A 14,912-nucleotide genomic window follows, 5' to 3' on the forward strand; every position below is an offset into this window, starting at 1 on the left:
TGCTAATATTGCAAGTATTTCTTTGTTACTGAAGGAAAGCCTGAAGTACAGTCTGACTAGCTCATCCAAATCTGACATCTTAGGAACAAGGACTTTCACTTTTCACAGAGGTTCTGCAGAAGTCCTTGTTTTCTTTTTTAAGGGTTGTTGTTTGCTCCTGCAGAAATTGAAGAGGACAATTCGGTCTCCATAGGAGGGGATGTAATTTGCCAGAGTTGCATCATCCATCAGCGCTATGACATCACAGTCGATCTAAGCACAAAGAACAAGAAAATTATTAGTTTTGAAAATATTTTCCCTACAAATCAATTAGAGCACCCTTAACATTGCACCCATAGATGGGAAAAACTGACTGTAAATAACATAAGGGCTACCTACCTTTTTAAGGAGGGATACAAATAATGGAAGAAGGGAGCTTTAATGTACCCTTTAAGGAAATTGATCAGTCATTATATTAAAAAAAAGAAAATAAATCATTGTGATGTAAAAAGAGATTACGACATACAGTCCATTTAAGGTAAAAAGTATTACAGGTAGAACACACAAACATTAACCTTTTAAATCATCTCAAAGGGATCTTTTTTTAATCTCCACATTTGTTAATAGCCTGTTTCTCTCTATCCATCCATCATCCATCCATCCATCATCCTGCGTTCCCACTGGTTGCACTAACGTCATCACGCCACCCTGTGGTCACAGTTCAAAGCTACAGTGGGTTCCGACAATCATGTTTTTAAAAAATGCATAAAAAGTTTAAGCACCGCATTGTTTGATTTAGTGAGGTGTGACTGTAGCCTACCACCGTCACATTTATGTAATGTTTATTAAATAACTCTCGGTCTGCTAGACATTGGCCGCTGAATATCAGCCCAATCAGCTGATATTAGGACCGGTGGCTAGCCATCTTAGCTCCAGGTCTTAACAGTCAAATGTAAAACACAGTGAAAGTAAAATATTTCAAATTATAAATCTAACCCTAGCTTTCGCTGTTAAACCGGTGCCTCTGTTGTCTATTATGTTAAAAATCTCAATCGACTTAATCTAACAAACATGTTAGCATACAGCTGTATCCGTGTCTGTTTACAAACTACTCTCTTGTTTTACTCACCTTCTGCTCTTCCATTGATGAAATGGCATCATCGGGGACTCCTCTGGCACGTAAAAAGTCACCTAATTCCATCATTTTTCAACAGGTCCTCCCAAACAACTCGTATCTTTGGCAATGAAGCTTAGTGCTCCCACATCTATTCCTTCATGGTGCGCTTCTGCATTAAGATCCAAAATTCTGAGATTAAAGTCAGAATTCTGAGAAAAAAGTCAGAATTCTGAGATTAAAGTCAGAATTCTGAGAAGAAAAGTCAGAATTCTGAGAAAAAAGTCAGAATTCTGAGATTAAAGTCAGAATTCTGAGAAAAAAGTCAGAATTCTGAGATTAAAGTCAGAATTCTGAGAAAAAAGTCAGAATTCTGAGATTAAAGTCAGAATTCTGAGAAAAAAGTCAGAATTCTGAGATTAAAGTCAGAATTCTGGGAAAAAGTCAGAATTCTGAGATTAAAGTCAGAATTCTGAGAAAAAAGTCAGAATTCTGAGATTAAAGTCAGAATTCTGAGAAAAAAGTCAGAATTCTGACTTTAATCCAGAATTCTGAGAAGAAAAGTCAGAATTCTGAGAAAAAAGTCAGAATTCTGAGATTAAAGTCAGAATTCTGAGAAAAAAGTCAGAATTCTGAGATTAAAGTCAGAATTCTGGGAAAAAGTCAGAATTCTGAGATTAAAGTCAGAATTCTGAGAAAAAAGTCAGAATTCTGAGATTAAAGTCAGAATTCTGAGAAAAAAGTCAGAATTCTGAGATTAAAGTCAGAATTCTGAGACAAAAGTCAGAATTCTGAGATTAAAGTCAGAATTCTGGGAAAAAGTCAGAATTCTGAGATTAAAGTCAGAATTCTGAGATTAAAGTCAGAATTCTGAGAAAAAAGTCAGAATTCTGAGATTAAAGTCAGAATTCTGAGAAAAAAGTCAGAATTCTGAGATTAAAGTCAGAATTCTGAGAAAAAAGTCAGAATTCTGAGATTAAAGTCAGAATTCTGAGATTAAAGTCAGAATTCTGAGAAAAAAGTCAGAATTCTGAGAAGAAAAGTCAGAATTCTGAGAAAAAAGTCAGAATTCTGAGATTAAAGTCAGAATTCTGAGAAAAAAGTCAGAATTCTGAGATTAAAGTCAGAATTCTGAGAAAAAAGTCAGAATTCTGAGATTAAAGTCAGAATTCTGGGAAAAAGTCAGAATTCTGAGATTAAAGTCAGAATTCTGAGAAAAAAGTCAGAATTCTGAGATTAAAGTCAGAATTCTGAGAAAAAAGTCAGAATTCTGAGAAAAAAGTCAGAATTCTGAGATTAAAGTCAGAATTCTGAGAAAAAAGTCAGAATTCTGAGATCAAAGTCAGAATTCTGAGAAAAAAGTCAGAATTCTGAGATTAAAGTCAGAATTCTGGGAAAAAGTCAGAATTCTGAGATTAAAGTCAGAATTCTGAGATTAAAGTCAGAATTCTGAGAAAAAAGTCAGAATTCTGAGATTAAAGTCAGAATTCTGAGAAGAAAAGTCAGAATTCTGAGAAAAAAGTCAGAATTCTGAGATTAAAGTCAGAATTCTGAGAAAAAAGTCAGAATTCTGAGATTAAAGTCAGAATTCTGAGAAAAAAGTCAGAATTCTGAGATTAAAGTCAGAATTCTGAGAAAAAAGTCAGAATTCTGAGATTAAAGTCAGAATTCTGAGATTAAAGTCAGAATTCTGAGAAAAAAGTCAGAATTCTGAGATTAAAGTCAGAATTCTGAGAAGAAAAGTCAGAATTCTGAGAAAAAAGTCAGAATTCTGAGAAAAAAGTCAGAATTCTGAGATTAAAGTCAGAATTCTGACTTTTTTCCCATACTAAACTGAAAAAAAAAATTAAAAATCAGTTAACTTTTTTTTTTTTCAGTGGCCCTAATCCTCTTCTGTAGGATAGCACATAGAAATGAGGTTTTTATTTACAGGTGCTGGTCATAAAATTAGAATATCATGAAAAAGTAGATTGATTTCAGTAATTCCATTTAAAAAGTGAAACTTGTATATTATATTCATACATTACATACAAACTCATATATTTCAGATGTTTATTTTGTTTAATTTTGATGATTACAAATGACAACAAATGAAAATCTCAAATTCATCATATCAGAAAATTAGAATATTGTGAAAAGGTTCAAAATTGATGGCCCCTGGTGCCACACTCTAATCAGCTAATTAACTCAAACCACCTGCAAAAGCCTTTAAATGGTCTTTCAGTCTAGTTCTATAGGCTACACAATCATGGGGAAGACTGCTGACTTGACAGTTGTCCAAAAGACGACCATCGGCACCTTGCACAAGGAGGGCAAGACACAAAAGGTCATCGCTAAAGAGGCTGGCTGTTCACAGAGCTCAGTGTCCAAGCACATTAATAGAGAGGCGAAGGGAAGGAAAAGATGTGGTGGAAAAAAGTGTACAAGCAAGAGAGATAACCGCACCCTGGAGAGGATTGTGAAACAAAACCCCTTCAAAAATGTGGGGGAGATTCACAAAGAGTGGACTGCAGCTGGAGTGAGTGCTTCAAGAACCACCACACACAGACGTATGAAAGACATGGGTTTCTGCTGTCGCATTCCTGGTGTCAAGCCACTCTTGAACCACAGACAGCGTCAGAAGCGTCTTGCCTGGGCTAAAGAGAAACAGGACTGGACTGCTGGTGAGTGGTCCAAAGTCATGTTCTCTGATGAAAGTAAATTTTGCATTTCCTTTGGAAATCAAGGTCCCAGAGTCTGGAGGAAAAGAAGAGAGGCACTTCATCCACGTTGCTTGAAGTCCAGTGTAAAGTTTCCACAGTCAGTGATGGTTTGGGGTGCCATGTCATCTGCTGGTGTTGGTCCATTGTGTTTTCTGAGGTCCAGGGTCAACGCAGCCACATACCAGGAAGTTTTAGAGCACTTCATGCTTCCTGCAGCTGACCAACTTTTTGGAGATGCAGATTTCATTTTCCAACAGGACTTGGCACCTGCACACAGTGCCAAAGCTACCAGTACCTGGTTGAAGGACCATGGTATCCCTGTTCTTAATTGGCCAGCAAACTCTCCTGACCTTAACCCCATAGAAAATCTATGGGGTATTGTGAAGAAGAAGATGCAATACACCAGACCCAACAATTCAGAAGAGCTAAAAGCCACTATTAGAGCAACCTGGGCTATCATAACACCTGAGCAGTGCCACAGACTGATCGACTCCATGCCACGCCGCATTGCTGCAGTAATACAGGCCAAAGGAGGCCCAACTAAATACTGAGTGCTGTACATGCTCATACTTTTCATGTTCATACTTTTCAGTTGGCCAACATTTCTATAAATCCTTTGTTTTTATTGGTCTTCAGTAATATTCTAATTTTCTGATATGATGAATTTGAGATTTTCATTTGTTGTCATTTGTAATCATCAAAATTAAACAAAATAAACATCTGAAATATATGAGTTTGTATGTAATGTATGAATATAATATACAAGTTTCACTTTTTAAATGGAATTACTGAAATCAATCTACTTTTTCATTTTATGACCAGCACCTGTATATTGTAGACCATATCCAGTTCATATTCCTCCGGTAGGTGGCGGTCATGTGACTTCAAATGTGGTTTACCAACCGCCATTAGAACATCACGAAGAAGAAGAAATCCGCGTTTTCATACGAACCGGTCCATTTGCGCACAAATTTACCGTCGGAACCGGTTTAATGCAGGTTTAAGGCCGAACCTCTAGTGGTTCGAGTGAGAACTGTTAACCATAGAGACATAGTGGAACCGAACTGGAGGTTAGTTAGCCTGTTAGCTGCTAGGCTAATCCAGGACAACAATGGACCTGTTCGACGACCTGCCAGAACCGACTCAGACCTCCGGTGAGTCCACGGTGAACGGTACCGGCAGCTGCTGAGCTCAGAGACGCAGTGGGTCAGAACCAGACTGGGTTTAACTGGAAAGCCCAGCAGCGCTGCTGTTTCCTCTGACTGCAGAGCAGGACGAACTGAGGGCTCAGAACCAGAACCACCACCGCTGCTGCAGCAGCAATCAAACCTGCACTGTTTATTTAAACTGGTTGATCCAGAACCAAACTGGCTTCAGATGCATAAAGAAAGCAGCGATGTTGCTGCAGAATAAGAAACATCTGTACAGATGTTGGCTTAATCGTTAATCCTAACAATGAACACCTCAGTTCTACGATCACCCGCAGAGGTTGGAGATAAATAATAATCATTTATAGGGAAAAACAATAAATCTTTATAATCACAGTAAAGACACCTGCTGTTCAAAGTGGAGTCATGGGCGACAGGGGCCAACAGGGGCCCGTGTCCCCATAGAACCGGTCCTGGATCCTTTCATGAAAATATAATACAAAATAAATATCCTATAAACAGATTAGGGTTTTTCCTGGATATGGCTGGGTGACATGATCCTTAAATCTTGTTGATAGCAGGTAATATTATCTTGATAATGAAAAAAGACCCATTAACGATCAGTTGGAAAATGGTCTGCAGTTTAAATTTACTGACTGTAACTGCCTACAGCCCAATTCTGGCCCCAAAATCACAAATAAGGAATAAACTCCTTTAAAATCAGCTTCTTCACCAGTTAGATAAAGAAGTGTTTAATTCCAGAAAAGTTGAAAAACAATTCACTGGACTTTGTTTCCAAATTTTAAGATCTTTAGCTTCCCATCAACAAACGGAGTTTCTGCAGCTCATTAAAAATCATTGAATTATTATTATTTTTAAATTAAGGCCTTATTTGTTATTGAAATTCATTAAATGTGATTATCGTGGCATTTAAAATGTCAGATATATTGTATTGCCATATATTTGCGTGGAAATGCTTCCGGTTGATCGTAAGTAAAGCCGATGGAAAAGAAGGTCGAGGCGGAGAAAAAGCTGGAGAACGGGAAAATGAAAATTTCAACAAAGATGGCTGGAAAACGAGGAATTCAGGACTGCAGCCTGTCCATGAAGGATTTTGCTATGTTTATTTATATATAAATATATATAATAAGGGTGTAAATAATAATAATGGTTTTGTATCGATGCATCGATCCAACAGCTGACAATCAGATGCATCAATATGAGTATCGATTCATTTATTTATTTATTTAATTCCTCTGGTCTATTTTTATCCATTTGCTCCTGGAACAACGTTGCTACTTCTGTTATTTCCTCTTGTTTCTCAAATACAATGCATAATGATATTACAGATTTCATTGATTTATTTCAAATTTGAAACATTGTCTAGCCTGTAAGGTAAAAAACAAATTAACCAATTAATCGAATTGTATCGTGGTGTATTCCTGAATATCGAGAATAATGGAATCGTTGCGTTAGGAAATTGATGCTGAATCACCATGATGGGTGTCGTTTACACCCCTGATATATATGAGAGTCATTGGTTCTTATTCCTAACAGCATTAAAGGGGCATTAAAAAGCATTAAATTAAAGTAGCTCCTTGTATAAACCCTGAGGAAGCTTTTTCAATTAAAAATGTCAGAAATAGCATGGAGTTTGAGGCTTTATAGAGAGGATTAAAAACAAAGCCTTTGGCTTCGAAAACATGCAGATTGAACAGTACAAATGGATCCGCCCCTTTGAATGCGTGCTAAGTCTGCAATACAAAGTCCAGTGGATTCTTTTTTTATTCCTTTTTTGGAAAGACTCTGACCTAAATCACTGAGAATCTTCACCAGCATAAAGAAGTATGATTTATCCCACTAAAAATCTCATAACTGCATTTAATCATGTTCTTCAAAATTTTAAATTCCCAAATGGATTTTAAAAAAAAAGAAAGAAAAAGAAAAATGTATCCAGTGTCTGGAGTTTTAGTCATCATTGGATCTAAATTAAAATTCTTCCTAAATGATAAAATGATAACGCACCCCCTAAAGTTGGAACAGTAACTGCAACCGATAGGTTCATTTGAAGCCAAACTGTATTGATGCAGCATTGATCCTTTCTTACAGAATACTGACACCTGCTGGCCAATTAAAGACACTACAGGCAGCTTTTCTGGTTGATTTAATGACCTAGTACAGTGATATCATTTAAGTTATTGTCGGTTACATTGTATTATTTCATTTCTATGTTCAAATTGAAAATATTTTTGATAAATTTAGATGCAGCCAATAAATAATGTAAAAAATAATGTGAAAATTTAGGGGGCAAATGTGAATGAGGATGCTTGTGGACTCGGATTTTAAATCATATTTTTAGAACAATAAGTATAGTAAAAACAGTAAATCAACTAAGAGTCATTTGAAATTAGCTTAATGTAGATAAGTTCAATGATAACAGAGGTAAGTATGACACATCGAGAAAATTTTAATAAAAACTCAACGGCTGAAACGTTCCTATTCCTTTTAGGCTGCTACAACGTTCTTGATTATTTTAATGATAAACAGCAAAAGATTTTAGCAGATGCATCATGTTGACAGATGCATTTCTAAACACAAATATCGGTCACATTACTTTCTGTTTGGCTCTATGGGCTCCACCCATCGGTGTTAATGAACCCATCACTACTTTTAGCTTAAACTAAGTTATAGCTTTAATTAGGCTAACAGCTGTTGTTCTCCTTTTTATATTGGGGACTCGTCCTGCTTGACTCTTTCTAAAAATATATATTTTTCTTTGTAAAAGGTTACTTGATAATTTTTCTATTAAATTCTATAAATTGGCTTTCACTACTTATTACATCTTTATTATGGCTCTTGGCGAATTGAATCTTGTGGTGGCAGGGCAAAATTGGCACTCTGAATTTAAAGCAAATGGTGAACTTCTGGCTTGTTTCATTCTCTCATTCAGTGCCCACATAAAAAAAAATCGTACTCACTCTTGCACCCTTTGTAAATTTGATTCAGTGCTGCCACTGAGTGGATGATGTGTATGAAAGATTAAAAATGGTTCAAATCTCAGTTTTGTAAAATCCAAACAACCTTGGTTGGCAAGCAGAAGACTGATTGAAAGCGGACCTACATGTCCTCCTCAGAATGCCTCAAAAGACAGAAAAATAATTAATTAAGCTTTGGCTGGATTTCCTGGAATTGGTTACTCTTACTTAAAAAAAATCTCATGCGTGGTCGAATTAAAACTTGTCTGTAGACTCGTGTTGTGAAGGAGTTTCTGTCAGGAGGTTAATATTGATCAGATAAACTGAAACCCCAGGAAAGGCTGATTTATACTCAGAAACTAGATCGTCTGCGTGTCGTAGTGAACGCAGATGTCCCCCTTCCGCAAACACTCTGCTGCACCTCTCCAAAATTGTAACTGAAGGCAGACAGTGCCGCAGACAGGAGGCCTCTGATTGGTCAAATCTACATCCGCTCTACATCATGCGCATTTCCTGTTTGGTACCTTACCGGCTCGTTTTGGTAAATGGTAAATGGCATGTACTTATATAGCGCCTTTATTCAAGTTAGGAGACTTGACCAAAGCGCTTTACACTACATTCATTCACCCATTCACACACACACTCACACACTGATGGTGGCAAGCTACATTGTAGCCACAGCTGCCCTGGGGCTCACTGACACAATGGTTTATATGACGACCATTGTGCAAAACAACTTGTGAAGTTGGACCAGCTAGAAGAGCGAGAGACCGCAAGGACCATTTTTCCACCTGGATCCCCGCTCTTTTTCACTCTCATGTCCCTGTTGTCCCACAAACTTGCCCTCACTTCCTCACCACCTTGGCCGTATCTAGACCCACAGCTAGTTCCTGGTTGTCCCTCTTGCGTTGTAGCGTGGAACAACAGCACAGACCACGCTTCAATATTGGGCATAAATCTAAAATATCTGCGACAAGTTCACTGCGACACAGTGCTGTGGGAGGATAACCAGCCCTTTACATTACCGTTTTTTTTAACGACCAACCATTCAGACACTTAGATGGGTATGGGGCATTGCAGTCTAACAAAAGTAGCCAAACGACCCCCATTCCAAATGATTGGACCCCTTTGTTCCAATTTGCATGTTTTCAAAACAAAAACAAGGTTTTGTTGGGCTGCTGTATAAAACCTCGAACTCAACGCTCTTCCTGACATTTTGAATTAAAAAAGCTTCCTGGATGGGAAGTGAAACGTCTTCAAACTCAGACACCAAGTCCAGTGGATTGTTTTTAATTTTTTGGAAGGATTTCCAGTGATGATTCTGCTTAGCAGTGTGATGAACCTCAACCTGTCGTTTTATTCCTGTGTCTGTAAGCCCTGATTAGACTATCGTTTGTCGTATCCACTTCCCAAAAGTCGACTGTCAAGTAAATTCACCAAAGGCTGCCTTCTGCACCTGACTCTCCGCAAACAACGAAACATCACAATTATAACAACATTTCCTGAATGTTACGGGCGCCGCCATATTGGTTTGCTTGATTTCCTCTAGAGAGCAGTAGTACCATAGATCGCCACTAGGAGGCGAGGAACCGTGCTAGCGTGGTGTATAAAGGGCAGATTAGACTTCTGCAACCGCACACATCAAATGTCGCTTGGGTCTGGTCGCAAACCAGTTTTGTTGCTATGCTTCTGCACCATCGTTCTGGAATTTCTAGGGACGCATAGAGGTTTCCCACCAGAGCGCAAGGGGGGAGCCTATTCAAGAACTCGTGAGAACTTTGGCGGCACTGGCTGAAACGTTTATCTTCCAAAACAACAATGGCGCGTCTGCAAGATATCATGGTCATGGAGATGTATCTAGAGTTGGAAGACATCGAAGAGGATATATTTATTTATATAATTTTTCTGAGGCATCGTATAAGTGGTTGTACTTCCGAACCTCCTGGATTAACGTTTCGTCGTAGTTGTTCCTCGGTTTTAAAAAAATGGCGCGCCCCGGCACTGAATCGAGAAGGATGACCACATAGACAGCTGGAAAGGCACCAAGGACCAATCACAGCTGCTTTTTGTCCGCGCACTTCCGCCTTAGGTCTGTGCGAGTTTGCGACCGTTCGACGCGTAGCTGTTAGCAGGGGGCGTGGTCGCGCACTCGGGCAGATTTGACAGTTGCTGAGGCTATGCGTCAGAAGCATAAATTGGCCTTAAACAGTCGTAAGGAGCCGAGCTCAGCACGGTTAACTGATCCAAGCTCTGCACGGATCGGTTTTCAGAGCGTGCTGTAAATAGGGCTTAAGAGGAGCAGTTGTAGGAAACAAACTAAAGAAATAGTAACAGGCAGACGGACAAGAGAAACGAGCTGCAGAGGCAGTGGGGGATCAATGGAAGCCACATTCTTTTATTTTAATGTTTTTCTTTTCGGTCTCCAGCTCCATCCGCCGTCGCTACTCAGCCGCAGGTCGCCAAGGATGAAGAGGAGGACAGAAAGTTCAAACGGAGGCGAGAGGATGCCGAGAAGGAAGAGGAGAAGGATGAGATCAAGAAAGTTTGTAGAGAAGGTTTTCAGCTGTTGCAGCACAATGTTTGTTTTCTTCCTTTGCTCTGATCAAAGCTCTCAGACGCTGAGTAAGACGAGGCGCCGCAGCAGCTGGACCCGCTCTGTTTGTTTCCCGCAGATCTTCCCCGGCTCAAAGGCTACGTGGCGGCGAGGCGCGGGGAACGTGAGGAGATGCAGGACGCTCATGTGCTGCTACCCGACATGAGCAGCTGTCTGTCCTCGCTGCCGGGACACGTGTAAGACTTCCCAATACGCTCTGATCCAACCTGTTCGGCCAAAATGCTGATCTGGTCCTGGTTCCTTCCTGTAGTCTGGATTTCTTTGTGGTTTCTGGATTTTAACTGTTCAGTTTCCACCTGTTCTCAGGTGACGAGCCTCTCAGCTGCTGTCTGTGTCTCTTTGTCTCCGCAGGTCTCAGGTCTCCTACTTTGCCGTGTTTGACGGACACGGCGGAGCTCGAGCGTCTCGATACGCTGCAGAAAACCTTCACCTGAATCTGGCCAAGAAGTTCCCCACTGGTGAGGTTTCTTCCTGCTGGGATTTCGCTTCTCCTGAAGCCAAAGTCTGGATCAGAACTTCAGGGAAACCCTCAGATGGACGACAGTCTGCTTTAATTCAGCCCTTTTTTTTCTGTTTCAGGAGACAATGAGAATCTGGACAAGCTACTGAAGAAATGTCTCCTGGACACTTTCCGGCAGACAGATGAAGACTTCCTGAAAAAAGCATCCAGCCAGTAAGATTCTAGATCTGACAAAGAAACTTTTAGTTTCCTTTTCTGTCTCAGAGCTGAGATGCAGCCATGTTTCTGTGAACAGGAAGCCGGCCTGGAAGGACGGATCTACGGCTACGTGCGTCCTGGTGGTGGACGACATGGTGTATGCAGCCAACCTGGGAGACAGCAGGGTGAGCTGGATCGGTCCTCTATAGCAGGGCTAACCAATTAAACAACAGCGGGGTCCCAATAAAGAAAATCATCAACCAGTAACTGTCCGGAGACATTTTTATTATAATCTGTTACTTTAAACAGAATTTAACACTGAAATAAAAAGCAGGTATTTTGTATCCATTTTATACAATAACTTTTTTAATTGAGAATAAAAAAAATAGAAAGTTTTTCAATTTGAAAATCTAAATTGTTTTTGAAGTAGAGAAAAACAATCCTTCACTTTGGTATAAAGATAATTTACCGGTTCATGTATTTTATAAAACATCTGACCTTTTTTTTTTCTTTTCTTTTTCTCTTTTTTATGGCTTAACTCGTTATAGAGCTCTCAGTGATATACATTTTGAAAGATACATTTAGCCAATGGAACAACACAATTTAGATTTTAAATAAGAAAAACAACTGGATTGTCTTGTTTCAAGTGCATATTATCTAATTATCTTATTTTAAGAGTAAGAATACTCATTCCATTGGCAAATCATCTCATTTAACTTCTGAAATTAAGAGTAAATACACTTAATTAAGAAATTTTTACTTGTTTCTGGATAATTTTTCCAGTGTATGTAATAAATCATTCAAGGGCTCATCTAATTGGTCAAATGCCAAAATAAGATGTACAGCCATGTAGCAGGATCTTTGCTGAATGGCTGGATATAGATCTTGTGCTTCTAGACCTCAGTGAGGGATGGAGGAGGGACTCTATTTGTAAGGGTTATGCAAGAGATCAAATACACTAACTTCCCTATAAAGGGTTAATGTTGGCAGTGGGCTTTATGCTGCCCTGCAAGGCTTTAAACCTGGGTTTGAATAGAGACTAAGCCATTCTAAAGCTCATATCAAGGAGCTCATTTGGAGCCTGGATCCAGATTTATTTTTGATTCTGTTCATGGTGGAGAATCCTGCTTCACAGCAGCAGGTTGAGCCAAACATACTCTAAATGTGCAGGGTCATCTTTGAGCACCGTTTCCTTATTCTGTCACCAGTTCACCGCAGTTCTTCCAGCAGTCCACACTTTCTCTGCTCTCTTTTTCTCATCATCTTCTCCTTCTTTTCCATCGCCCGGCTTGCTACAAGTTTGCCTGCTGTGTCTAAAAGTAGCAGCAGCAGCAACCCAGACTGAGAGTAGCTCATTGGATAATTTGTATCACGTGTAGCCTAGAGCCGGACGCTACGAATGGCTTTACCGTGGTCTGCTAATCCGTGACCTCTGTTATAGAGGCTTTCCAGGATGTTCCTAAAGAGCAGCAGGATGATGTGAGGAATCTGGCCATGTGTCTGCAGGCGGTGCTGTGTCGGATGGAGGCGGCGGCTGCAGACGATCAGAAGAAGCCGGTCACTCTGGCTCTCAGCAAGGAACACAACCCGACCATCTATGAGGAGCGGATGAGGATCCAGAGAGCCGGCGGCACCGTCAGGTGGGTCACCGTCTGACGGAACCCCGTCCTCACCCAAACAAATCTGACTTGGCTGTCTTCCCACAGAGACGGCCGGGTGCTCGGCGTCCTGGAGGTGTCCCGCTCCATCGGTGACGGGCAGTACAAACGCTGCGGAATCATTTCGACGCCTGATGTGAGGAGGTGTCAGCTAACTGCTAACGACAGGCAAGAACAACTGCTCAGAATCAGTGAGGAGCAGAAATTTAAGCAGGCAGGAGGCAGCCATGATGCCCCTGGTTGCTAAGGTGACTCCCTCCTATCCTAGGGGGTGAGAGCCTGGCCGTTTCTCTATTTGTGTACTTGTGTGTTCTCATGTGCTTGTGCACTCGTGAAATGTCCTCAGTCTCAGTCTTAGCACTGTTCTAATTGACCCATATTTATGCTGCGTGCTCCCGTTCTCCCAGAGTCCACACTTTCTTGTGTTCTTCTCAAGAACATCCTTGGCGAGGACACGAGTCCATACTCCCGTTTTAGTGAATTGAGAAACGGACCCTAAATAGACAAGAATACCAGCTGTAAACAAGCGGTCGCTGTGGAACATCTGGGTTTTAGGTAAAAAAAAAATCCTGAACCCGAAATATCAGAACTAACATGTGAACTTTAACATTTCAGCAGAAAGAAAAGAATACTGGTCACCACTTAGTTCTAATGAAGCAGTGTTTCCTTCAGATGCTGAATGGAGGGAATTTTGATCCATTATTGTTGCAAAAAAAACATGTTTTCTAAATGGAAATTTGAAAAAAAATCCTGTTTCCTCTTATCTATTATCTTTTTTTCATATTAGTCATATTTTATTTTGCTGAATTTTGTTTAACTGTTTGTTTTCTTTTTGTTTTTTTTTATGCATTTCTATTGGTCTGATGGACGAAGGCAACATTTTTATTGGTCAAGACTGAACGTTTGGATTTGGCTTTAAGTGAAGAGAATATGATCTGAGACCAAAGTTGAAAAAATAGTAAAGATCTGAAAAGCAGAAATTCAGAAAAATAAAATCAATAAATTAAAATATAAAAAAAATAAATCTTAAAGAATAAATTTGAAAATATAAAATTTTATAAAAAAGTTTTTTAAACGTTTATTTAAGGTTTGCTTTTTTTAAGATTTCATTTCCAAAATATCTGCGCCATATCTGCCCTTTGACCTCTGCTCGGTTAAGCAGACACATGAATAAAGGCTGTTTGTCTGCAGGTTCATCCTCCTGGCCTGTGACGGTTTGTTTAAGGTGTTTTCAGCTGATGAAGCCGTGAAGTTTGTCCTCAAAATCCTCCAGGTATTATTTTCATTTTAAAGCTTTAAACCTGCTTGGTATGACGGATTAGGGCCAGACTAGAATTTTTTTTATTTTGAGAATAAAGTCATAACATAATGAGAATACAGTCATAATATTACGACAATGAAGTCATCATAGCACAATCCGTTTCAGAAAGAAAGCTTCGAGCTCCGACCATCAGATGACGGCCGACCAGCTCCACCAAACAGCGACCTGAGTCCACTTTGACCTACTGCCCAGTTGTGCTAAAAGATTTCCTTTTTTGTCAAACCAGAGCTAAATTATAACTTCACATGATGCTCGACATTCCTCATTTTAGAGGAAGGCTTTTTGTAAGAGTTGTCTTAAAATACAAGTTTTTTCTCTTAATTTTACGACTTTATTCCCTGTAAAAACGAAAATCTCTAGCCTGTGTCTAATACTCCGTGTTTGCTTGGAAACGACTCAGATCTGATAGGAAGTTTCCTTCCTGCAGGAGGCGAGCGTGGAGCAGAGGGCAGATCTGACGGAGGAGGAGCTTCGTTTTGAAGCTGCATGTCAGCAGTTGGCCAGCGAGGCGGTGAGACGAGGCTGTGCCGACAACGTCACCGTCATCCTGGTCTCCATCTGCCACTGAGCCCTCAGATGCTTCATCCTTATCCCTGATCTCACATCTGCACGTCTCGTTGTTTTCAATAAAATCTTTTTCTTTAAGTCTTTGTGTGTTTTACATTTTTAAGTAGTTAAAAAACAGTTTCAGGACGTCCACTTAGAGATTATTAATTTCACTCTGATTATTTATACACCGTTAA

At 39.8% G+C, this 14,912-nt stretch overlaps 1 protein-coding gene across 1 annotated transcript; it reads left to right on the forward strand.

Annotated features, from left to right (window-relative positions):
• Positions 1-4,689: 4,689 nt before the first annotated feature.
• Positions 4,690-14,814, forward strand: LOC119791531 (integrin-linked kinase-associated serine/threonine phosphatase). Its single transcript, XM_038297680.1, has 10 exons — positions 4,690-4,949; positions 10,345-10,473; positions 10,591-10,708; positions 10,884-10,990; positions 11,112-11,205; positions 11,288-11,375; positions 12,697-12,830; positions 12,897-13,016; positions 14,040-14,121; positions 14,597-14,814. The coding sequence occupies exons 1-10, from the start codon at positions 4,907-4,909 to the stop codon at positions 14,735-14,737; spliced, it is 1,056 nt and encodes a 351-aa protein (XP_038153608.1). The 5' UTR covers positions 4,690-4,906; the 3' UTR covers positions 14,738-14,814.
• The last annotated feature ends 98 nt before the right edge of the window (positions 14,815-14,912 follow it).

The sequence above is a fragment of the Cyprinodon tularosa genome, unplaced genomic scaffold, assembly GCF_016077235.1.
Source record: "Cyprinodon tularosa strain WSP-4 unplaced genomic scaffold, ASM1607723v1 ctg394, whole genome shotgun sequence".
In the NCBI taxonomy this organism is placed as follows: domain Eukaryota; kingdom Metazoa; phylum Chordata; class Actinopteri; order Cyprinodontiformes; family Cyprinodontidae; genus Cyprinodon; species Cyprinodon tularosa.